Source organism: Salmo salar, chromosome 07 (genome assembly GCF_965601325.2).
Source record: "Salmo salar chromosome 07, fSalSal1, whole genome shotgun sequence".
Lineage (NCBI taxonomy): Eukaryota > Metazoa > Chordata > Actinopteri > Salmoniformes > Salmonidae > Salmo > Salmo salar.
The window spans coordinates 34,396,062-34,421,331 of NC_138297.1; the positions used below are offsets into that span (position 1 = coordinate 34,396,062).

At 42.1% G+C, this 25,270-nt stretch overlaps 1 protein-coding gene across 1 annotated transcript in view; it reads right to left on the reverse strand.

The window, feature by feature from the left end:
- The window catches only part of LOC106609029 (serine/threonine-protein phosphatase 2A 56 kDa regulatory subunit beta isoform), a 44,625-nt gene that overhangs the window by 13,657 nt on the left and 5,698 nt on the right, over nucleotides 1-25,270 (reverse strand). The window contains exons 2-6 of the mRNA XM_014207363.3: nucleotides 4,264-4,460; nucleotides 3,550-3,651; nucleotides 3,277-3,369; nucleotides 2,975-3,105; nucleotides 2,749-2,808 (exon numbers count right to left, since the gene is read on the reverse strand). Coding sequence (XP_014062838.1) covers nucleotides 2,749-2,808; nucleotides 2,975-3,105; nucleotides 3,277-3,369; nucleotides 3,550-3,651; nucleotides 4,264-4,460 — 583 coding nt within the window. The remainder of the gene's footprint in view (nucleotides 1-2,748; nucleotides 2,809-2,974; nucleotides 3,106-3,276; nucleotides 3,370-3,549; nucleotides 3,652-4,263; nucleotides 4,461-25,270) is intronic.

Genomic DNA, 25,270 nt, shown 5'->3' on the forward strand with positions numbered 1-25,270 from the left:
CAGTAAATCTCAGGAAGACAAAATAATGGTGCTCCAAAAAAGGTCCAGTTTGCTGGGACCACAAATATAAATTCCATCTAGACACCGTTGCCCTAGAGCACACACAAAGCTATGCATATCTCGGCCTAAACATCAATGCCACAGGTAACTTCCACAAAGCTGTGAATGATCTGAGAGACAAGGCAAGAAGGGCGTTCTACGCCATCAAAAGGAACATAAAATTCAACATAGAATCTGACTAAAAATACCCATTGTCGTTTATGGTTGTGAGGTCTGGGGTCTGAGGGAGTTCTGAGAGAAATATGTGTCTCTAATATGGTCATACATTTGGCAGGAGGTTAGGAAGTGCAGCTTAGTTTCCACCTCATTTTGGCGGCAGTGTGCACATAGCCTGTCTTCTCTTGAGAGCCAGGTCTGCCTACGGCGGCCTTTCTCAATAGCAAGGCTATGCTCACCGAGTCTGTACATAGCCAAAGCTTTCCTTAATTTTGGATCAGTCACAGTGGTCAGGTATTCTGCCACTGTGTACTTTCTGTTTAGGGCCAAATAGCATTCTAGTTTGCTCTGTTTTTTGTTAATTCTTTCCAATGTGTCAAGTACTTATCTTTTTGTTTTCTCATGATTTGTTTGGGTCTAATTGTGTTGCTCTCCTGGGGCTCTGTGGGGTCTGTTTGTGTTTGTTAACAGAGCCCCAGGACCAGCTTGCTTAGGGGACTCTTCTCCAAGTTCATCTCTCTGTAGGTGATGGCTTAGTTATGGAAGGTTTGGGAATCGCCTCTTTTTAGGTTGTTGTAGAATTTAACGGGTCTTTTCTGGATTTTGATAATTAGCCTAATTTTGCTCTGTATGCATTATTTGGTGTTTTACGTTGTACACAGACAATATTTTTACAGAATTCTGCATGCAGAGTCTCAATTTGGTGTTTGTCCCATTTTGTGAATTCTTGGTTGGTGACGAAAATCTCACAACCATAAAGGGCAATGGGTTCTCTAACTGATTCAAATATTTTTTGCCAGATCCTTGCGGATGCCTCCGAGTGGCTAGGTAGGCTGTTTGGAGTGTTTATCCGATTAAAAAATATATATTATTATGTCCCCTCCCCCCACTTCTAAAACCAAAGTTGCACCCCTGCCTGTGGCACTGATGTTTAGGCAGAGGTATGTATAGTTCTCTCTCTCTCTCTCTCCCTCACTCTCACATAGTTGTTATTTGTGTGTCTTCCATTTATCGTTTTTTTAAAATCCTTTAATCGACCTTTTCTTCCCTTGTTTCCTCTCTTCCTATTTGAGGAATGAAAGAGAGAGAAGAAGCTATGGAGGATAAAATAGAACAAATGTTTTTCTCTTCCATTCCTTTTCTATATCTGCCTCTCTCTATTGCCTCTCTCTCTATCGCATCCCTATCTAATCCTCCCTTTCTCATCCTCTCTCTTCTGTCTACGGCACCCCTATATACCCCTCTATTTCATTCTCCCTCCCCTCCCGTCTGTTTCTCCACCCTCTCCCTCTCTCTCTTTTTCTTCTATCTATCAGTGAGTTTGTGGGAGGGTCTATAAATACTCAGTCAGCATCAACCTGAAGCCCACCCCCCCTTCCCCCAAAACATTGACTCACTCCCTCACTCCTTCACCCTCCCTCACTCCATATCTCTATCTCTCAATCTCTCAGTCCCAGCATGAAGAAACCTAAAATCAAAGGTATGTTTTGTTGACTTGGGAGAAAGATAACAGTGTGTCACTTGTTGTAAGGGAGAAAGAGAAACTGTGTAGAGCAGGGAGGGGCATCATCATCTAAAAAATGCCATAGTATTGTTCCAAACTCATAGTGTGTAAATATATATAAAACACAGGGAAATCACCTTTTTGACTGCACTTTGGCTTGAAAGGGATAGTTCACCCAAATTACAAAAAAGTATTTACAATTGATTGGGAAGCTCAAAAACGTCACTTATAGAGGTTTTGAACATGATGTTTGAAAAATGATAATATCTGTTCCATGACGAATGGCATTTGTGCATCAAATGCTAAAACTCTGACAGGGTAAAGAAATCAATGTGTCATTTTGTAATTTGGGTGAACTATCCCTTTAAAACTAAATATTTTCTCTTCATTATTCAAGACATGGGCCAGTAAAAATAATTGCCTGCGAGGTAGGGGGTAGGGGGCCCAAATCTTGCTTAGGGCCCCCAAAAGGCTAGGAGGGTATAATGTATTTAGTTAACAGAGTTAAGAATAGTTTAATTGCACAAATGGATTGATTGCACAAATCATTTGACTGCATGTGTGAGTATGGATGTGGATGCGCAGACCCACAAGTTCAGATTTTTTGTGGCCCCCACCTCCATCAAAGTTGCACATTCCTGGTGTAGAGTGTAGAGGAGATGCGCAGCTTCAGTCCTCAAGGACGGCAATGTCGGCTGGTTTTCATAATATTTTATTAGAAATTGGTTTTCCCTTGGCGAAAGTTCTACAGTCTGCACTCTCTAGACTAGTGTTTCTTATTCCACATTTTAGTTTTTGCCCTAGCACTACACACCTAATTCCACAAATCAAAGGTTTAATAATGACTTGATTAGTGGAATCAAGTGTGTAGTGCTAAATGCGCACCACTTTTGGTCCCTAGGACCAGGAATAAGAAAAACTGCTTTAGAGTGTGCATAGACCTTTCAGTGACATGTATTGATCTAACAGAACTTGAGTGCCTGCACCCCATAGAGGGTAAAGAGTGTGTGATACAAGAAGATACACACCTGCCCAGGATCTCCAGTAGCTCTGCCACACCGTTGAAGTGCTCGGTCTCATAGATAAACCTGGAAGAACAGAGACAGGTCACACACACACTGTCACACAAATGCATAATTTGCAATGTTAACGTGTGAGTGTACATGAGTGTCTGTGTGTGTTCGCGTGTTAGTGAGTGAGTGTGTGAGTGTGTACATGCGTGCGTGTATACCTGAGCGTGTGTGTGTGTGGTACCTGAGGAAGATATTGTTGATCTGTTTGCGTATGTATGCCCGCAGGCCGAGCAGTTTGCCGTAGACACGATGCAGGATGGTCTTTAGGTACTCTCTCTCCCTTGGATCTTCACTGTCAAACAATTCCAACAGCTACACGCACGCACGCACGCACGCACACACACACACACACACACAGACAAGCACACATAGAGAAAGAGAGATAAATGATCAAAATGCAGAACCCAGAGTAATACACAAAAAGAGACAGACATATTGAAATACATATTGTAAGAGGCAGACATGTAAGAAATAGATTTTTACCTGAAGAACAAACTTCTGGTCGACGTAGCGTTTGGCCATGGAAGGCTGGAAGTCTGGGCTCTCCAGGAAACGCAGAAAGAATTCATACACCAGCTGAGAAAACATACACACAGAGAACACACACACAGTTAAGACAGAGTTAAATAAAAATAAAAAGGACAGAAGGTGATAGATGGAGTCATCTTTACAAACATAGATTTCAAATCTGTTTTTAATCGTATGACTGCCCATATGTGTGTGTGTGTGTGTGTGTGTGTGTGTGTGTGTGTGTACCTGCAGGTGTGGCCAGGAGGCCTCTAGAGTGGGTTCATCCTCCTCCGGGTCAAACTCTGGGTTGTCACTGGGAGGTAATGTCCTGAAGATATTCACTGAGATCTAAAATAGGATAGAGTGGTGGAGGGAGGAGAGGAGAGGAGAGGAGAGGAGAGGGAGGAGAGGAGAGGAGAGGAGAGGAGAGGGAGGAGAGGAGAGGAGAGGAGAGGAGAGGAGAGGAGAGGAGAGGAGAGGAGAGGAGAGGAGAGGAGAGGAGAGGAGAGGAGAGGAGAGGAGGAGAAAGGGAGAAGAGACGAGAGGAGAGGTGGAGAAAGGAGAGGTGGAGGGAGGAGGCAGGAGGCAGGGGGAAAGGAAAAGGATGAAAAAAAGAGAATAGGAAATAAATGAACCTAGGCTTCTCTGAACTTCATAACCCTTTCTCTTTTCTCCAATGCTATCTATCTCTTTCCTTTGTCCTGTCCCTCTCTTCCTCTCCTCCCTCTTTCTCTCTCTCCTTCAACCAATCCTTTATTTTCTTCTACACTCCGGTTGAAGAGTTCTTTACATCTCTCCACCTCCTCTCGTCCCTCCCTCTCTCCCTTTCTCCAGTCTTCTACACCTCTCTATACACTCTCCACCCCCTTTCTGCTACTATTATCCCCCTATCCTTCCCTCTCTCCTCTCACGTTCTCTTCTCCCTCCTGCCTCCTCCTCACTCCCTCACTCCTCTCTCACCATCTTAATAGCCTCTGGGTAGAGTGGCTCTATCAGAACTCCTCTGCTTGTAGCAACAGACTCCACCAGTTCGTTGAGCGCAGCTCGTTTGATCTCTTTCCCCTTCAGGTCAGCCACACAGTCCAGGAAGTCAAAGAGGACGCAGCACTGCTGCAACTTCTTACAGAACAGGTCATGGAGCTCTGCCACAGGGGCATCTGGGGAGGTATGGAGAGAGGGAGAGTGAGGGGGATGGAGAGACAGAGAATTTAAACACACAACACTCCTGCAAACAGTTAAAACCGTTAAACCAACAGGCTGCACTTTTGATCACATCAAGGTAACACCAAACATTAATTTGTGAGAACTAAATGTTCAAAGTCTCTGTTAAAAGTGTACATCCATCCCTTCCCTCTTTGCACCTCTCCAACCCTTTCCCCGATCCCTCCTTCCCTCTCACAAGGCTCTACGCTGACCTTTTTTATAAGGAGCACATGTGCGCTTAAGTTGAAAAATGTAGGCGCACACACAAAAAAATTGTAACACAATGAAAAATATTTTAGACATTAATGCTAGAATACCCAAATATTGTTTGGCTCACTGGTGCTCCTAAATAAAACTTCCAGGTCGCACTGCAAAACATTTAGGTGCATATGCGAGTAAAATGGTCGAACTGTAGAGCTCTGTCTCACTCCTCCATTCTTTTCTACTCCCTCCATTCATTCCTTTCTCTCTCCCTCCATATTCAGACTATGAAGGAGAAATCAAATCAGTTTTTAATAGAGAGTAATGGTATGAAGAAGAGCCGAACTAGGAACCAGAAAGAACAGATCGAAAAAGGGAGGGAAAATAGAGAGAAAGAGAGAGAGAGAGCAAAGGAGTATTGCTACAGTAGGGATGGGCAACTGATGGCCCACGGAGGCCCGCGGATCGATTTCCAAAAACGGGGGGCCCCTCCCGCAAAACGTTTACATTTTTTAAAACTCAGTCTGGATCTCAACTTACTGTTGAGAATTAGAATAGTAGAATACACAAGATGCAATTTAAAAATGTGGTTGTGCATCAGCAGTTTTTCTTTTGTTACAGTATGTCAGTCACTCAAATAGCCATGTCAGTTAACATTGTTTTTATTTAACCAGGCAAGTCAATTAAGAACAAATTCTTATTTTCAATGACAGCCTACACTGGCCAAACCCAGACAACACTGGGCCAATTGAGCACTGCCCTATGGGACTCCCAATCACAGGTGGTTGTGATACAGCCTGGATTTGAACCAGGGTGTCTGCAGTGCCCTAGACCACTGCGCCACTCGGGAGCTTGGTAAGTTACTCTAGCCAGTTATCTAAACTAGTTATCATGGCCAACGAGTAATCATGGCCAAATATTGACAGGGCACACAAGGCACATGCCCAGGGGCCCTGACCTCCAGTGGGCCCCCATTGATTTTGTAAGTCACTTGCAATCAGATATCATATTAACATGGCATAAGTCATGGCAAAATTAGTAGAATTGTATGAAATTTGTTGTAAAATTGCAAAATTTTCTCTCTGCCCAATGGTAAAATATGTAGAATTGCAGAAAATGTTCTCTGCGACCCATGGCAAAATGTGTAGAATTGTATGAAATATTTCTCTGTGCCATCAAGACGCGGGCCAGTAAAATTTTAAAAAGGTTAAGGCTGGCCCTGCATTTAAATCAAATCAAATGTTATTTGTCACACATGCCGATTACAACAGTGCCGATTACAACAGCTTACTTACAAGCCCTTATCCAACAATGCAGTTATAAATAAAAAATAGATAAGTAAAAACAACTAAAAAAACTGTTGCAAATAATTAAAGAGCAGCAATAAAATAACAATAGTGAAGCTATATACAGGGGGTTTAGTTAAGAGATTTAAGTAGTTTAACTGCACAAATATATTGATTGCATAAATCACTTGACTGCATGTGTGGGAATGGATGTGGGTACGCAGACCCGCAAGCCACTGCGTCGCCTCATGATGAGTTCCAATTTTTTGTGGCCCCAATCCCCATCAAAGTTGCCCATCCCTGGGCTACAGTATCAAGGAAAGGAATTGTGCTGGGAATAGAGTGTTCGTCCCCAATGGACCCATGGGGCTCTGTTCAAAAGTAGTGGACTAAATAGGGAATAGGGTATCATTTAATGATACCTTTTTGCTTGGTAGGGAAGATTAGGGATACAGGAGGAGGGGGTGGTAGGGAAAGGGATGGAGAGAGGGGGAGTGAACTAGAATAAGAGAGAGAGACAGAGAGAGAGAGAGGGAGAGAGCGAGAGATACAATCTTAGAAAAAAAGGTGCTATCTACAACCTAAAAGGTTCCATTTGTGGTTCCAGGTAAAACCCTTTTGGTTCCAGGTAGAACCCTTTTAAGTTCATTGTAAAACCCTTTACACAGGTAGAACCCAAAATAGTTCTACCTGGAACTAAAAATACATTTACATGGAACCAAAAAGGGTTATCCTATTGGGACAGTTGAAGCAGACATCTTTAAGGGGCAGACATGAAGAAGCATCACCGATTCAGACACCCGGCAGCGCGCACCACACACACACACACACACACACACACACACACACACACACACACACACACACACACACACACACACACACACACACACACACACACACACACACACACAGCTAAATATAGTACTACCACAGAGAGAGGGAGGAGAGAGACAGGACAGAGATGGGGGAAAGGGAGAGACAGAGGGAGAGGAGAGAGATACAGGTAAACGAAAAGAGAAAGAGAGAGGGAGAGGAGAGAGATGGGGGTAAGGTCGAAAGAGAGAGAGAGAAGGGAGAGGTATACTGTTTTAAAGGATGACATCATCTCTGTTGCTCTTCTGTCTTACTCTCTTTCCCCTCCCTCCCTCCCTCCCTCCCTGTCTCTGTGGCTTTCTAAATGAGATGAGCAATTACTACTCTCGTCTTTAAAAAACACTTTTTCTGTTTTGGCTGTGTGTGTGTGTGTGTGTGTGTGTGTGTGTGTGTGTGTGTGTGTGTGTGTGTGTGTGTGTGTGTGTGTGTGTGTGTGTGTGTGTGTGTGTGTGTGTGTGTGTGTGTGTGTGTGTGTGTGTGTGTGTGTGTGTGTGTGTGTGTGTGTGTGTGACGAAGAGCCACTCTATTTTAGCTGCAGCCCTCCTCCGTCTCTCTCTCATTGTCTAACCTCACCCACATTGTGACGCAGTGAGTGAGAGAGAGAAAGGGAGAGAGACAGATGGAGAAAGAGAAAGAAAGAGACAGAGTCAGAGGTAAAGCGAGATAGACAGAGAGAGAGAGAGAAAGATAGAGAGGTAGAGAAGATATAGAACAATAATTTCTTTACTATGTCCCTTTCAGGAAATGTGTCTTACATCTAAAAAAAAAACACTACACAGCATCACCACATAAGGGACAGTCCAAAATGTACTGGGCTGGGGTGGGTACAGAATTAGGCAGGGTTGTCTAACTTTTTTTCTGCTTTGGGGAGGGTTTTTTATTTGGCACAGAAGAAGGTAGTGCGTTTTTTCCCTGGTTAACATTCACCCTTTTGCAGGTTTTGCTGCATAATTTCTTCCATCCTAGTCAAATTTCCTGATCTGCTTGCATGCACCAGTCAAAAGTTTGGACACACCTACTCATTCAAGGGGTTTTCTTTATTTCTCCTATTTTCTACATTGTAGAATAATAGTGAAGACATCAAAACTATGAAATAATACATATGGAATCATGTAGTAACCAAATATTTTAGATTTTTCAAAGTAGCCAGCCTTTGCCTTGATGACAGATTTGCACACTCTTGGCATTCTCTTCACAAGCTTCACCTGGAATGATTTTCCATCAGTCTTGAAGGATTTCCCAGATATGCTGAACACTTGTTGGCTGCTTTTCCTTCACTCTGCGGTCCAACTCATCCCAAACCATCTCAATTGGGTTGAGGTCGGGTGATTGTGGAGGCCAGGTCACCTGATGCAGCACTCCATCACTCTCCTTCTTGGTCAAATAGCCCTTACACAGCCTGGAGGTGTGTTGGGTCATTGACCTGTTGAAAAACAAATGACAGTCCCACTAAGCGCAAACCAGATGGGATGGCGTATCGCTGCAGAGCAGAATGCTGTGGTAGCCATGCTGGTTAAATGTGCCTTCAATTCTGAATAAATCACCAACAGCGTCACCAGCAAAGCTCCCCCAAACCATCACACCTCCTCCTCCATGCTTCACAGTGGGAATCACACATGCAGAGATCATTCATTCACCTACTCTGCGTCTCACAAAGAAACGGTGGTTGGAACCAAAAATCTCAAATTTGGATTCAGCAGACCAAAGGACAGATTTCCACCATTCTAATGTCCATTGCTTGTGTTTCTTGGCCCAAGCAAGTCTCTTCTTAGGGGACATCATGGTTTGGGGCTGCTTTGCTGCCTCAAGGCTGGACAGCTTGCTATTATCGATGGGAAAATGAATTCTCAAGTTTATCAAGACATTTTGCAGGAGAATGTATCTGTCCGTCAATTGAAGCTCAACAGAAGTTACGTGATGTAACAGGACAACAACCACAAATACAGAAGTAAATCAACAACAGAATGGCTTTAACAGAAGAAATACACCTTCTGGAGTGGCCCAGTCAGTCCTGATCTCAACCCGATTGAGATGCTATGGCATGACCTCAATAGAGCAGTTCACACCAGACAGCCCAAGAATATTGTGGAACTGAAACAGTTTTATAAAGAGGAATGGTCCAAAATTCCTCCTGACCATCGTGCAGGTCTGATCCGTAACTACAGAAAACTTTTGGTTGACGTTATTGCTGCCAAAGGAGGGTCAACCTGTTTTTAAATTCACATACTTTTTCCAACCTGCATTGTGAATGTTTACACGGTGTGTTCAATAAAGACATGAAAAATTATAATTGTTTGTGTGTTATTAGTTTAAGCAGACTGTGTTTGTCTATTGTTGTGACTTAGATGAAGATCAGATACAATTTTATGACCAATTTATGCAGAAATCCAGGTAATTCTGAAGGGTTCACATACTTTTTCTTCCCACTGTATATCAAGGTGTTTTGTTACTTCCCTTATGCACTATGCTTTTCCGTGCGCTAACTATTACTATACCACCAGGTCAATATGGTCCACCAGTCTAACTGTATATCTTGACCTCTACCCACCATTCATAGTGACAATGGTAGTATTTTCAATTCTCATTCTGAGATATGCTGTCTGTTGTGGATCATCATTCTCCCAAGTCGTCCTATGTGACCACATAAACTGCGTTTACACAGGCAACCCAATTCTGATCTTTTTTCCACTAATTGGTCTTTTGACCAATCACATCATAAATGTTCACATCAGATCTTTTTCAGAGCTGATCTGAATGGTCAAAAGACCAATTAGGGAAAAGAATACCATAATTGGGCTGCCTGTGTAAACGAAGACATATCCTCCCAGCAGGCCCAGTTATTAAGGAAAGCTTAACGGTGCTCTGCCTCCTCTCCAATCCGTACGACTACTCCTCGCGCACCTTGAGCCTAACTCTTTAATATAGCCTAAAGATTTGTCATTTATATTTTACAATGTATTACCTTTTATATGTGGCATAAACACAACCAGTCACAATGTTTTAATCTGATTAGGCTACCTACGCACGTTCTTCCAAAATATAATTCTAGCATTAAAAACTGTGCAGCAGCCATCTGATAAATGGAAAAAAACATCTGTTACAAAACACCGAAAGGTTTAATGACATTTGGAAATTGTCAAACAAAGCCTTCGATACTGGATAGGCCTACAAACAGAATTATTTTCTGTTTATTGAGATTGACATAAATTAGGCTTCCATTCAATTGGCAAAAGATTTCCATGTGAATATTTAAAAATCCACAAAAAATATGCGTATTTTCCCACCAATGGTGTTTCCACCAAATAGACTAAAAATCACTGTGTGATAACATAGTGCACGCAAAATTTACTTTTTCGCTTAAGTTTTCATGTACTGAATAAAAATCTGAAGTTCGGTGTGTTTACATCACATTTTCAGCTCTACTGATAGTTTTGTCACAAAGACTTTTGCGTTAAATAGCAAATGTGCCTACTCTGGTCATGGCACATGCACTCTAGCCAACAGCTTGCAGATACAGTGCGGGTAGGCTGTGCTGGTAGGCTAGTCTACATGATGACATTATTATGGCATCCAAGCAGCCAAGCATCTGCCATCACGTCACCAGAATCAGACACTCAATATTTATTGGAAAGGAGCATTAAAAGATCACTGTGCACTTTCACCACCCTGTGAAGTTCATCATACGTTATTTAACACTGACATTAACTGCATGGTTTCCCGAGTCGTAGTGGGAGGATCACACACCATATCATTGCATGACTCCAAGTTTACTTCGATATGACGGTTATTATATCAATATTCAGGCAGGTCACCCGTGATACAAGTCAGTATTCAACGTCAATCAATGTCTGAAGACGAAGGGAGATGGCGTGGAAACTGGCCACTAGGGGCAACAGTGAGCACAGTTACGTTCAAGTAGGTTTCGGTTTTGCTAGTGTGTTGTGGAAGGGAATGGCAGATGGGTGCAAGCATCTGTCTCTGGTTTGAAAGGTTGCATGTTAACGATAAAAAGTTGTTTTTTACATTTTTCCAAACTTTAACCCTTACCTGAACCATTCGGAGTTAATGCCTAACCTTAACAATTGGAGTTAATGCCTAACCTTAACAATTGGAGTTAATGCCTAAACTTAACCTTAAACACTTTGAAGTGTGACGTTTGGAAGAAGTTTGAAATTTGACGTTTGAGAAACAAATCAAATCAAATTTTATTTGTCAATTGCACCGAATAAAACAGTAGACCTTACAGTGAAATGCTTACTTAACCAACAATGCAGTTTTTAGAAAAAATTAATAAACTGAAATATACAATAAATAAATAAAAATTAAAAAATGACAAAAATAGAAGACAAAAATTATAATTAAAGAGCAACAATAAAATAACAGTAACAAGGCCATATAAAGGGGGTATCGGTACAGAGTCAATGTGCGGGGGCACATGTTAGTTGAGGTAATATGTACATGTAGGTAGAGGTAAAGTGACTATGCATAGATAATAAACAGAGAGTAGCAGCAGCATAAAAACTGGGGGGTGGTCAATGCAAATAGTCCAGGTAGCCATTTGGTTAGCTGTTCAGAAGTCTTATGGCTTGGGGGTAGAAGCTGTTAAGAAGCCTTTTGGACCTAGACTTGGTGCTCCGGTACCGCTTGCCATGCAGTAGCAGAGAGAACAGTCTATGACTAGGGTGGCTGGAGTCTTTTGCAATTTTTTGGACCTTTCACTGACACAGCCTGGTATAGAGGTCCTGGATGGCAGGAAGCTTGGCCGTACGCACTACCCTCTGTAGTGCCTTGCAGTCAAAGGCCAAGCAGTTGCCATACCAGGCGGTGATGCAACCAGTCAGGATGCTCTTGATGGTGCAGCTGTACAACTTTTTGAGTATCTGAGAACCCATGCCAAATCTTTTCAGTGTCTTGAGGGGGAATAGGCGTTGTCGTTCCCTCATGACAGTTTGTTGGTGATGTGAACACCAAGGAATATGAAGCTGTCAACCTGCTCCATTACAGCACCATCGATGAGAATGGGGGAATGTTTGGCCCTCCTTTTCCTGTAGTCCACGATCATCTCGTTTGTCTTGATCACGTTGAGGGACAGGTTGTTATCCTGGCACCACACTGCCAGGTCTCTGACTTCTTCCCTATAGGCTGTCAGGTAGGCCTGATAGTTGTCGGTGATCAGGCCTACCAGTATTGTGTCGTCTGCAAATGTAATGATGATGTTGGAGTCATGCTTGGCCATGCAGTCATGGGTGAACAGGGAGTACAGGAGAGGACTTAGCACGCACCCCTGAGGTGCCCCTGTGTTGAGGATCAGCGTGGCAGATGTGTTGTTACCTACCCTTACCACCTGGATGTGACCCATCAGGAAGTCCAGGATCTGGTTGCAGAGGGAGGTGTTGATGAGCTTTGAGGGCACAATGGTGTTGAATGCTGAGCTGTAGTCAATGAATAGCATTCTCACATAGGTGTTCCTTTTGTCTAGTTGGCAAAGGGCAGTGTGGAGTGAACTAGAGATTGCATCATCTGTGGATCTGTTGGGATGGTAAGCAAATTGGAGTGGGTCTAGGGTTTCTGGGATAATGGTGTTGATGTGAGCCATGACCAGCCTTTCAAAGCACTTCATGAATGAATGCTACGGGCTGGTAGTCATTTAGGCAGGTTACCTTGGTGTTCTTGGGCACAGGGACTATGGTGGTCTGCTTGAAACATGTTGGTATTACAGACTTGGTCACGGACAAGTTGAAAATGCATGCTCGGAGTACACGTCCTGGTAATCCGTCTGGCCCTGCGGCCTTGTGAATGTTGACCTGTTGGAAGGTCTTACTCACATCGACTATGGAAAGCGTGATCACACAGTCGTCCGGAACAGCTAGTAAGCAATGGTAAGCAAATTGGAGTGGGTCTAGGGTTTCTGGGATAATGGTGTTGATGTGAGCCATGACCAGCCTTTCAAAGCACTTCATGGCTACGGACATGAATGCTACGGTCTGGTAGTCATTTAGGCAGGTAACCTTGGTGTTCTTGCGCACAGGGACTATGGTGGTCTGCTTGAAACATGTATGCTCTCATGCATGCTTCAGTGTTGCTTGCCTTGAAGCGTGCATAGCTCATCTGGTAGGCTTGTGTCACTGGGCAGCTCTCGGCTGTGAATCCCTTTGTAGTCTGTAATAGTTTGCAAGCCCTGCCACATCCGACGAGCGTCAAAGCCGGTGTGGTAGGATTAAATTCTTAGTCCTGTATTGCCGCTTTGCCTGTTTGATGGTTCGTCGGCGGACACAGCAGGATTTTTTAAAGCATCCCGGGTTAGAGTCCCGCTCCTTGAAAGTGGCAGCTCTACCCTTTAGCTCAGTGAGGATGTTGCCTGTAATCCATGGCTTCTGGTTGGAGTAGGTACGTACAGTCACTGTGGGGACGACGTCATCGATGCACTTATTGATGAAGCCGGTGACTGAAGGTGTACTCCTGAATGCCATCAGAAGAATCCCGGAACATATTCCAGTCTGTGCTAGCAAAACAGTCCTGTAGCTTAGCATCTGCATCATCTGACCACTTCCATATTGAGCGAGTCACTGGTACTTCCTGCTTTAGTTTTTGCTTGTAAGCAGGAATCAGGATGATAGAGTTATGGTCAGATTTTCCAAATGGAGGGCGAGGGAGAGCTTTGTAAGCATCTCTCTGTCTGGAGTAAAGATGGTCTAGAGTTTTGTTTCCTCTGGTTGCACATGTAACATCAAATCAAATCAACTTTTATTGGTCACATGCACCGAATACAACAGGTGTAGACCTTACAGTGAAATGCTTACTTACAAGCCTTTAAACAACAATGCAGTTTTAAGAAAAATAAGTGTTAAGTTAAAAATAGATAAGTAAAAAATGTTAAATATAAAAAATAAAATAATTAAAGAGCTTGATGCAATATTTTTTCATAAAAAGTGTTTTCATAAAGGTGTTTCCACCACCATTTCTTGCATAGTTAATTTTACAGACACAAAGAAATCTCACAACTTCGAACAAATTAATTATCTGTCGGCATTTATTCAATTGTACCGAAACTTCCCTGTTTCCATCACAGCTGTCTTGATTTTTTGTTTATACGGAATGACTTTATTCACATAAAAACTGTGGATGGAAATGTGGTTAGAGTCTCTTTTTGATTGTGGTGTTGAAATCGCAAGCCATGATATTGAAGCGCCTGAAGCCGGTTTTCTTTGCTTATTGGTTGTGTGGTGCATTGGCACAGAAAACTGTTGGTGGGAAATGTGTTGGATATATTTTATATAATAAAAAATATAGCATCAAAATGGTGAAAATCTGATTTCCCCCTAGCTGATCATTGTCTGCAGCTGGCTCTGAACATAGTGTATTGAAACAAGCAGGGAGGGTGAGCTGGCCCGTGGTGGTCGGCAAACCCTCAACCTTCTGGCCCATAGCCCTACGTGGAATCAACTGTGCCATGAAAAGCATGCTGAGTGGTAAAGTTAATATCCATGTTTATAAACACAGGGTCGCTACAGTTATTGTTATTTGTGGCCGTAAACATTATTTAGAGCTAATTTTGAGGGGGAAGGGTGTACACTTTTTTTTCATTATAAGGGGAGGGTCATGTGAAAATATTTTTATCGGTGGGGAGGGGTGACATTTTTGGACATCCCCCCGTGCATAACGACGCAAATACAATGTAAATCAAGCAATAATTACAGCAGACAACACATATGGATACAGTTCAGTTCATAATTTGGATCATATGTTCAGATCCAGAATGAATCAATAACATGGATTTATACAGCTCTTCTACACACAAACACACACACACACACACAAAAACCCAAGTTTTTAGCTCCACATGTATGTATGAATCACTTGACTTCACACTGAATACATTTGCCTTTCACAATACTAACATAATACACCACTGTCTATATAGCTAATACAAGTGGCGAAATACAAGAAGCTGAATGCAATACAATTCGGAAGACAACCACCTGAAAATCGTCCTATATACACTACCGTTCAAAAGTTTGGGGTCACTTAGAAATGTCCTTGTTTTTGAAAGAAAAGCACATTTTTTGTCTATTAAAATAACATCAACTTGATCCGAAATACAGTGTAGACATTGTTAATGTTGTAAATTACTATTGTAGCTGGAAACGACAGATGTTTTATGGAATATCTAAATAGGCGTACAGAGGCCCATTATCAGCAACCTTCACTCCTGTGTTCCAATTTTTTTTTTATGCAAATATATTAAAAACAAAAATACCTTATTTACATAAGTATTCAGACCCATTGTTATGAGCCTCAAAATTGAGCTCAGTTGCATCCTGTTTCCATTGATTATCCTTGAGATGTTTCTAGAACTTGATTAGAGTTCACCTGTGGTAAATTCAATTGATTGGACATGATTTGGAAAGGCACACACCTGTCTATATAAGGTTCCACAGTTGACAGTGCATTACAGAGCAAAAAATCAAGCCATGAGTTCAAAAGAATTGTCCATAGAGCTCCGAGACAGGATTGTGTCGAGGCACAGATCTGGGGAAGGGTACCAAAACAATTCTGCATCATTGAAGGTCACAGCGGCCTGCATCATTCTTAAATGGAAAGACACTTCCTAGAGCTGGCCGCCTGGCCAAACTGAGCAGTCTGGGGAGAAGGGCCTTGGTCACGGAGGTGGCCAAGAACCTGAGGGTCATTCGGACAGCAGTGGCGGTCAGTCTTGTTTAAGATGAGGGAGGACGATTTTATTTTAATGAGCGTAGCCTTTTTTCTAGTACAGCATATTGGATTACTCTCATTCATATTCCATTCACCCAGTTCAATGTAACAGCGATAGGTTTAGGCTACTACATGATACTCAAATGTTCCCAATACCCATCAAGAGGTTGCTACGACCTAGCCTATGAATGAAAGTTTACAATGTAGGTGCACACATGGACAGACAGTGACATTCAATACCGCCTTGCACACTCTTGCCTGCATCTTGCTGATATAGTGTGTTATCATTAGTCCAACAGTTGCAAACTAGAGTTTCTATTGGACAAATTCAGGTATGTTATCCGCGTTTTGTTCCGTTTGCTTCCATTTAAGAAACATTTTTTAACAGAATCGGCGGAATGAATACACCCCTGATCACGTGTAAACACAGTTCACTTTCATAGTAGCCAAGTTGTATTCCTTCTCGCATCTCTCCTCCTTTCACCTCTTCCATTCGCTTGTGGACTACAATGCACCACACATCAGCTGTATGGGACCAGGCGAAGAAACCTTTCCAAGCCAAACCGCTACACACAGCCTACATCGTTGTCACCATATTAGCTAAAGTAACATCACAGTCAGTATAGCTAATAGAACTAACGTATTAGTAAACAATCATGCAGTAACGTTACAGTGTACAGTCAGTAAGCAGTTACACTGGCGGGCCTCAGTGGCAATAAATTAGTAATACCAAAAGCTTACCTTGACTTGGAAGAGTTCCAGTGTTGTGTTGGAAAGTCATTGCCAGCAAGCTAACATAGCATCCCTGTTTGAGCAGGGTGTTTCAGTAGGCTAAACTAGCCAGCTGCATTTACTAGCTAAGTAAGTAAAACTGAAAGTGGAAGGAAATGACACTATATTTCTCTCTTGCTTCTTCATTTAGGAAGTAATTAATTTATTCAAAACTGTTCAACTATTGTCTTTCTCTCTCTTTGAGTCAACTACTCAATACATTTTATACACTGCAGTGCTAGCTAGCTGTAGCTTATGCTTTCAGTACTAGATTAATTCTCTGATCCTTTGATTGGGTGGGCAACATGTCAGTTTCTGCAAGAGCTCTGATAGGCTGGAGGACGTCCTGCATTAATTACTGTGTAAGTCTATGGAAGGGGGTGAGAACCATGAGCCTCCTAGGTTTTGTGTTGAAGTCAATGTACCCAGAGGAGGACAGAAGCTAGCTGTCCTCCGGCTACAAAGAAGGCTACTGTAGACCTTTGCAAAATAGTGTTTTTTAATCAACTATTTGGTGACGTGATTATATTTAGCATAGTTTTATCTAAAAATGATAACTTTTTTAATGTTTTACAATTTACATTTTTATGAAATTCACTGCGGAGGATGGTCCTCCCCTTCCTCCTTTGAGGATCATCCACTGTCTGACAAAGCTGCAGAGTTCCTCTGTGGAGATGGGAGAACCTTCCAGAATGACAACCATCTCTGCAGCACTCCACCAATCAGGTCTTTATTGTAGTGGCCTGACGGAAGCCACTCCTCAGTAAAAGTCACATGACAGCCCGCTTGGAGTTTGCCAAAAAGCACCTAAAGGACAAGATTCTCTGGTCTGATGAAAACCAAGATTGAACTCTTTGGGCTGAATGCCAAGCATCACATCTATATATTTTACCTCTTGGGGATGTCATTCGAAAACATAATGTTAAATTTCACTGCTATGCGGACGACACACAGCTGTACATTTCAATGAAACATGGTGAAGCCCCAAAATTGCCCTCGCTAGAAGCCTGTGTTTCAGACATAAAGTGGATGGCTGCAAACTTTCTACTTTTAAACTCGGACAAAACAGAGATGCTTGTTCTAGGTCCCAAGAAACAAAGAGATCTTCTGTTGAATCTGACAATTAATCTGGATGGTTGTACAGTCGTCTCAAATAAAACTGTGAAGGACCTCGGCGTTACTCTGGACCCTGATCTCTCTTTTGAAGAACATATGTTTCAAGGACAGCTTTTTTCCATCTACGTAACATTGCAAAAATCAGAAACTTTCTGTCCAAAAATGACGCAGAAAAATGTATCCATGCTTTTGTTACTTCTAGGCTGGACTACTGCAATGCTCTACTTTCCAGCTACCCGGATAAAGCACTAAACAAACTTCAGTTAGTGCTAAATACGGCTGCTAGAATCCTGACTAGAACCAAAAAATTTGATCATATTACTCCAGTGCTAGCCTCCCTACACTGGCTTCCTGTTAAGGCAAGGGCTGATTTCAAGGTTTTACTGCTAACCTACAAAGCATTACATGGGCTTGCTCCTACCTATCTTTCCGATTTGGTCCTGCCGTACATACCTACACGTACGCTACGGTCACAAGACGCAGGCCTCCTAATTGTCCCTAGAATTTCTAAGCAAACGGCTGGAGGTAGGGCTTTCTCCTATAGAGCTCCATTTTTTATGGAATGGTCTGCCTACCAATGTGAGAGACGCAGACTCAGTCTCAACCTTTAAGTCTTTACTGAAGACGTATCTCTTCAGTAGGTCCTATGATTAAGTATAGTCTGGCCCAGGAGTGTGAAGGTGAACGGAAAGGCTGGAGCAACGAACCGCCCTTGCTGTCTTTGCCTTGCCGGTTCCCCTCTTTCCACTGGGATTCTCTGCCTCTAACCCTTTTACAGGGGCTGAGTCACTGGCTTACTGGTGTTCTTCCATGCCGTCCATGGGAGGGGTGCGTCACTTGAGTGGGTTGAGTCACTGACGTGGTCTTCCTGTCTGGGTTGGCGCCCCCCCTTGGGTTGTGCCATGGCGGAGATCGTTGTGGGCTATACTCGGCCTTGTCTTAGGACGGTAAGTTGGTGGTTGGAGACATCACTCTAGTGGTGTGGGGGCTGTGCTTTGGCAAAGTGGGTGGGGTTATATCCTGCCTGTTTGGCCCTGTCCGGGGGTATCATCGGATGGGGCCACAGTGTCTTCTGATCCCTCCTGTCTCAGCCTCCAGTATTTATGCTGCAGTAGTTTATGTGTCGGGGGGCTAGGGTCAGTCTGTTACATCTGGAGTATTTCTCTTGTCTTATCCCATGTCCTGTGTGAATTTAAATATGCTCTCTCTAATTCTCTCTTTCTCTCTTTCTGTCTTTCTCTCGGAGGACCTGAGCCCTAGGACCATGCCTCAGGACTACCTGGTATGATGACTCCTTGCTGTCCCCAGTCCACCTGGCTGTGCTGCTGCTCCAGTTTCAACTGTTCTGCCTGCGGCTATGGAACCCTGACCTGTTCACCGGACGTGCTTGTTGCACCCTCGACACCTACTATGATTATTATTATTTGACCAAGCTGGTCATTTATGAACATTTTAACATCTTGACCATGTTCTGTTATAATATCCACCCTGCACAGCCAGAAGAGGACTGGCCACCCCTCATAGCCTGGTTCCTCTCTAGGTTTCTTCCTAGGTTTTTGGCCTTTCTAGGGAGTTTTTCCTAGGGAGTTTTTCCTAGCCACCGTGCTTCTTTCACATGCTTTGCTTGCTGTTTGGGGTTTTAGGCTGGGTTTCTGTACAGCACTTTGAGATATCAGCTGATGTACGAAGGGCTATATATTTAAAAAAAAATTGATTTGATTTGAAACGTGGCACCATAACTACGGTGAAGCATGGTGGTGACAGCATCATGCAGTGGGGATCTTTTTAGGCGGCAGGGACTGGAAGACTAGTTAGGATCGAAGGAAAGATGAACGGAGCAAAGTACTGAGAGATCCTTGATGAAAACCTGCTCCAGAGCACTCAGGACCTCCAACTGGGGCGAAATTTAATCTTCCAACAGGACAACGACCATAAGCACACAGCCAAGAAAACGCAGAAGTGGCTTCGGGACAAGTCTCTGAATATCCTTGGTCATGTGGCGTTAATCAAAAGCTTTGATTTGGGAATTCTAAATTCCAACAGGACAAAGTGTATGAATCACTATCAAATATGAGCCCGGACTTGAACCCGATTGAGCGTCTCTGGAGAGACCTGAAAATAGCTGTGCAGCGACGCTCCCCGTCCAACCTGACAGAGCTTGAGAGGATCTGCAGCGAAGAATGGGAGAAACTCCCCAAATACATGTGTGCCATGTATGTTGTGTCATGCCCAAGAAGACTCAAGGTTGTAATCGCTGCCAAAGGTGCTTCAACAAAGTACTGAGTTAATTTTAAGGATCGGACCATTTTTTTCAATTTTCGTCTAAAATGACATACCCAAATCTAACTGCCTGTAGCTCAGGATAGAAATGTGAAATTAATGTAGGAGAATATAACACATTAGATCTGGTAAAAGATAATACAAACATTGAAAGATGCGTTATTTAAAAAAAAATCATCATCGTCTTTGAAATGCAAGAGAAAGGCCATACTATAATATTGCAGATTAGGCACTAGTTAGATTTTGGCCACTAGATGGCAGCAGTGTGTGTGCAAAGTTCCAGATTCATCCAGTGAAGCATTACAATACTGCACAGTATTTTGTATCAAGTCTCCCCAAATGTGCTGAATTGGTCAATTGATACATTTTCAAGTACATAACTATAGAGAACATACAAAAATGTTATGGTAATACAAAATGTTAGTTTACACACACCCAGGAATGTCATACATGATGGATCATTAGCTTATACACTAACTTTCACACATCTAGATGGCCAGGCAGGGTGGATGTGGACCCAGAGACAGCAGGGGTTCAAATCAAACTGTTTGCTAGGGATGGAGAAAAAATGTGACACCAATCAGGCCCTCGAGGACTGGTGTTGCCCACCCCTGCCGTAGATGTTGAGGGTCTGAATACTTATGTAAATATGATATCAAATTTTTATTTCTAATACATTTGCAAACATTTCTAAAACCCTGTTTTTTCTTTGTGTTGGGGTGTTTATGGGGTATTGTGTGTAGATTGATGAGGGGGGGAAACGATTTTATTTACAGATAGCCAGGGGCACACTCCAACACTCAGACATAATTTGCAAACAAAGCATTTGTGTTTAGTGAGTTCGCCAGATCAGAGGCAGTAGGGATGACCAGGGATGTTCTCTTGATAAGTGAGGGAATTGAGGAATTTCCTGTCCTGCTAAGTATTCAAAATGTAACGAGTATGTTTGGGTGTCAGGGAAAATGTATGGAGTAAAAAGTACATTCATTTCTTTAGGAAAGTAGTGAAGTAAAGGTTGTCAAAAATAAACCCCAAAAAACTTCTTAAGTAGTATTTTACAGTAGTTTTACTTAAGTACTTCACACAACTGGTAAGAGTAAAATCATCTCAAGTAAATTTGCTGACACACAAAGCTCAAAATACATTGAAATTCCATCCATCAGTGCCTTTAAACAGCTTGGAAAATTCCAGAAAATTATGTCATGGCTTTAGAAGCTTCTGATAGGCTAATTGACATCATTTCAGTCAATTGGAGGTGTACCTGTGGATGTATTTCAAGGCCTACCTTCAAACTCAGTGCCTCTTTGCCTGACATTATGGGAAAATCAAAAGAAATAAGCCAAAATTGTAGACCTCCACAAGTCTGGTTCATCCTTGGGAGCAATTTCCAAACACCTGAAGGTACCACGTTCATCTGTACAAACAATAGTACGCAACTATAAACACCATGGGACCACGTAGCCGTCACACCGCTCAGGAAGGAGACGCGTTCTGTCTCCTAGAGATGAACGTACTTTGGTGGGAAAAGTGCAAATCAATCCCAGAACAACAGCAAAGGACCTTGTGAAGATGCTGGAGGAAACAGGTACAAAAGTATCTATATCCACAGTAAAACGAGTCCTATATCGACATAACCTGAAAGGCCGCTCAGCAAGGAAGAAGCCACTGCTCCAAAACCACCATTAAAGAGACTACGGTTTGCAACTGCACATGGGGACAAAGATCGTACTTTTTGGAGAAATGTCCTCTTGTCTGATGAAACAAAAATAGAACTGTCTGGCCATAATGACCATCATTATGTTTGGAGGAAAAAGGGGAGGCTTTTTTATGGCGGGGGTCGAAGAACACCATCCCAACCGTGAAGCACAGGGGTGGCAGCATCATCTTGTTGGGGTGCTTTGCTGCAGGAGGGACTGGTGCACTTCACAAAATAGATGGCAGGAAAATAATGTGGATATATTGAAGCAACATCTCAAGACATCAGTCAGGAAGTTAAAGCTTGGTCGCAAATGGGTCTTCCAAATAGACAATGACCCCAAGCATACTTCCAAAGTTGTGGCAAAATGGCTTAAGGACAACAAAGTCAAGGTATTGGAGTGGCCATCACAAAGCCCTGATCTCAATCCCATAGAAAAAGTGTGCACGAGCAAGGAGGCCTACAAACCTGACTCAGTTACACCAGCTCTGTCAGGCGGAATGGGCCAAAATTCACCCAACTTATTGTGGGAAGCTTGTGAAAGGCTACCTGAAACGTTTGACCCAAGTTAAACAATTTAAAGGCAATGCTAACAAATACTAATTGAGTGTATGCAAACTTCTGACCCACTGGGAATGTGATGAAAGAAATTAAAGCTGACATAAATCATTCTCTCTACTATTATTCTGACATTTCACATTCTTAAAATAAAGTGAGATCCTAACTGACCTAAGACAGGGACTTTTTACTGGGATTAAATGTCAGGAATTGTGAAAAACTGAGTTTAAATGTATTTGGCTAAGATATATGTAAACTTCCGACTTCAACTGTATTTTACACATCTCCAATTTGGCATGTCTCTTGTGATGCGGTTCACCGCAGCACAGACGGATGTGACAACTGTGTCATAGTTTTGAACAACCCTTCCCCCCCTTTTGTTCCATGCTGGCTGAAGTAACCAGCTAACACCAGACACAGATGAAAGGGAATCATATAAATATCTTTGCCATAGATGAATAGTGTACACTTTTAATTATATTTGCTGACACCCTACAGTCAAATATTGGCACCAGTAGAGAAGCTATCTGGCTATAAACCACGTAACTCTGCAAACATGCCTTCTCTGATGTTGGTTACAAGGCACTGTTTTTTTATTAGGTAAGAGAATATAATGTTACCATTGGTGTATTAAAAAGTGAATTAGGGTGATATCAGCCATTCCCTTTAATAATCCCGCCTCCTGAATCCAAGAGTTTGACGTGATGGAGGGGACCAGTAACTTTATGATCAAACTTTATTTATGCAGAAGCAACAGTACTTGTTCATACTTTGTTCTGGTTTCATGCAAATATCATCAAATTTCATGAGAAACATGATTTTGACTGTTCATGACCTTTAGTGAAAGAGACGTGGTTGTTGAATTAATTCATTTTCAGTCCTGTGGCCTTCATCAAATGAGTTCTTAGGTGAATGTTATTATTATAATTAAAGTCTTTATCACAATAAATTACATATCTCAAAAGGCCTTATTTTGAGACCTAGCTTTATCATAATACAGTGGCCTGAAACTCATGGTTTACAGGCCACATCGGGCCTGCAAGTAAATTTGCAAAATTCTGGTAAGTCTCCCAAAATTCCGAAGTTTAAAACCTGTTTGAAGGATATCCAGGAATCTTCAAACTGGGATTTCTTGAAAACAAGGGAAATTTACCAGAATTTTGAAACCCTACCTGCAAGTCACATTATGCTGGCTTGCAAAGTGTTTAGTAAATCCTATAGGAATCCAGCCAGAGTTAGTCTATCCAACAGTTGAAATCTGTATTCACCCGCAACTTGCATTTATAATGGCTGCCAGCATTAGAAACAGTGTGAGGAGTCTACCGAAGTAATTCAAACTGGAACAACCATTTCAGTAACTGGTGCAAAAAATTATTGGATTAGTTATCATTTTTTGTATTTATCTTTGTGTAGCATAAGATCAATCAAACAATAAATCACTCAATGTACAGTACATGCAAAAACACAGATATTAAAAACAATTCTTATTGGTACTAATCTGTACCTTTGCTTAGCAGAAAAGCTACAAATTGACAATGTATTGAAGAAAGTTACATATTTGTACCCAACTTAACCTGTTGTGGTATAGGGGGCAGTATTTTCACGGCCGGATAAAAAACGTACCCGATTTAATCTGGTTACTACTCCTGCCCAGAAACTAGAATATCCATATAATTAGTAGATCTAGATAGAAAACATTCTAACATTTCTAAAACTGTTTGAATGGTGTCTGTGAGTATAACAGAACTCATATGGCAGGCCAAAACCTGAGAAGATTCCATGCAGGAAGTGCCCCGTCTGACAATTTGTTGTCCTTCTGTTGCATCTCTATCGACATTACAGCATCTGTGCTGTAACGTGACACTTTCTAAGGCTTCCATTGGCTCTCTAAAGCCGCCAGAAAGTGGAATGGGGTGTCTGCTGTCTCTGGGCAAAGTACAGCAGCAGAGTTTGTAAGTGGTCAGCCTGGGGACAGTGAGACTGGAGATGAGCATTCACGAGACTTCTCTATTTTTTTCTTTCAGTCTTTGAATGAATACAACGTTGCCCGGTTGGAATATTATCGCTATTTTATGAGAAAAGTAGCATAAACATTTATTTTAAACAGAGTTTGACATGCTTCTAAGTACGGTAATGGAATATTAAAAAAAAAATTGTCACGAAATGCGCTCGCGAATTACCCTTCAGATAGTGACCTGAACGCACGAACAAAACGGCGGTATTTGGATATAACTATGGATTATTTGGAACCAAAACAACATTTGTTGTTGAAGTAGAAGTCCTGGGAGTGCATTCTGACGAAGAACAGCAAAGGTAATCCAATCTTTCTAATAGTAATTCTGAGTTTAGGTTGTCCCAAACTTGGTGGGTGTCAAATTAGCTAGCCATGATGGCCGAGCTATGTACTCAGAATATTGCAAAATGTGCTTTCGCCGAAAAGCTATTTTAACATCGGACATAGCGATTGCATAAAGGAGTTCTGTATCTATAATTCTTAAAATAATTGTTATGTATTTTGTCAACGTTTATCGTGAGTAATTTAGTAAATTCACCGGAAGTTTTCGGTGGGTATGCTAGTTCTGAACATCACATGCTAATATAAAAAGCGGGTTTTTGATATAAATATGAACTTGATTCATGTATAACATAATGTCCTAGGAGTGTCATCTGATGAAGATCATCAAAGGTTAGTGCTGCATTTAGCTGTGTTTTGGGTATTTGTGATGCATGCTAGTTGCTTGGAAATGGCTGTGTGTTTTTTTGTGTCTATGTACTCTCCTAACATAATCTAATGTTTTGCTTTCGCTGTAAAGCCTTTTGGAAATCGGACAACGTGGTTCGATTCAGAAGTGTATCTATAAAATGGTGTAAAATAGTCCTATGTTTGAGAACTTTGAATTATGACATTTTGTGGTTTTAAATTTGGCGCTCTGATTTGTCACTGGCTGTTGAATAGTGTGGGATGATTTCGTCCCACCTCCCCTAGAGAGGATAAGGTACAATGATGAATACACCTGTGCCAGGCTTGTATTGGAGGCGTGGCTTAGAGGGTGTGTGGCTTTCAGTTAGTTATTTTTCGCCACCCATGAGTGGAAGTGTTGTGCCAGTTTAAAAAGTCTATAGTTAAGTTAGTTAAAGTTTGAGCATGTCTGCTGCCACTTCTGAAGTCTTTATAAAGGCTTACATAAGAGCATTTCACACTAAATAGCTGTAATGGATAACGTAGTGACCTTAACATAACACTGCCATGAGGTATGGACTTCATGGC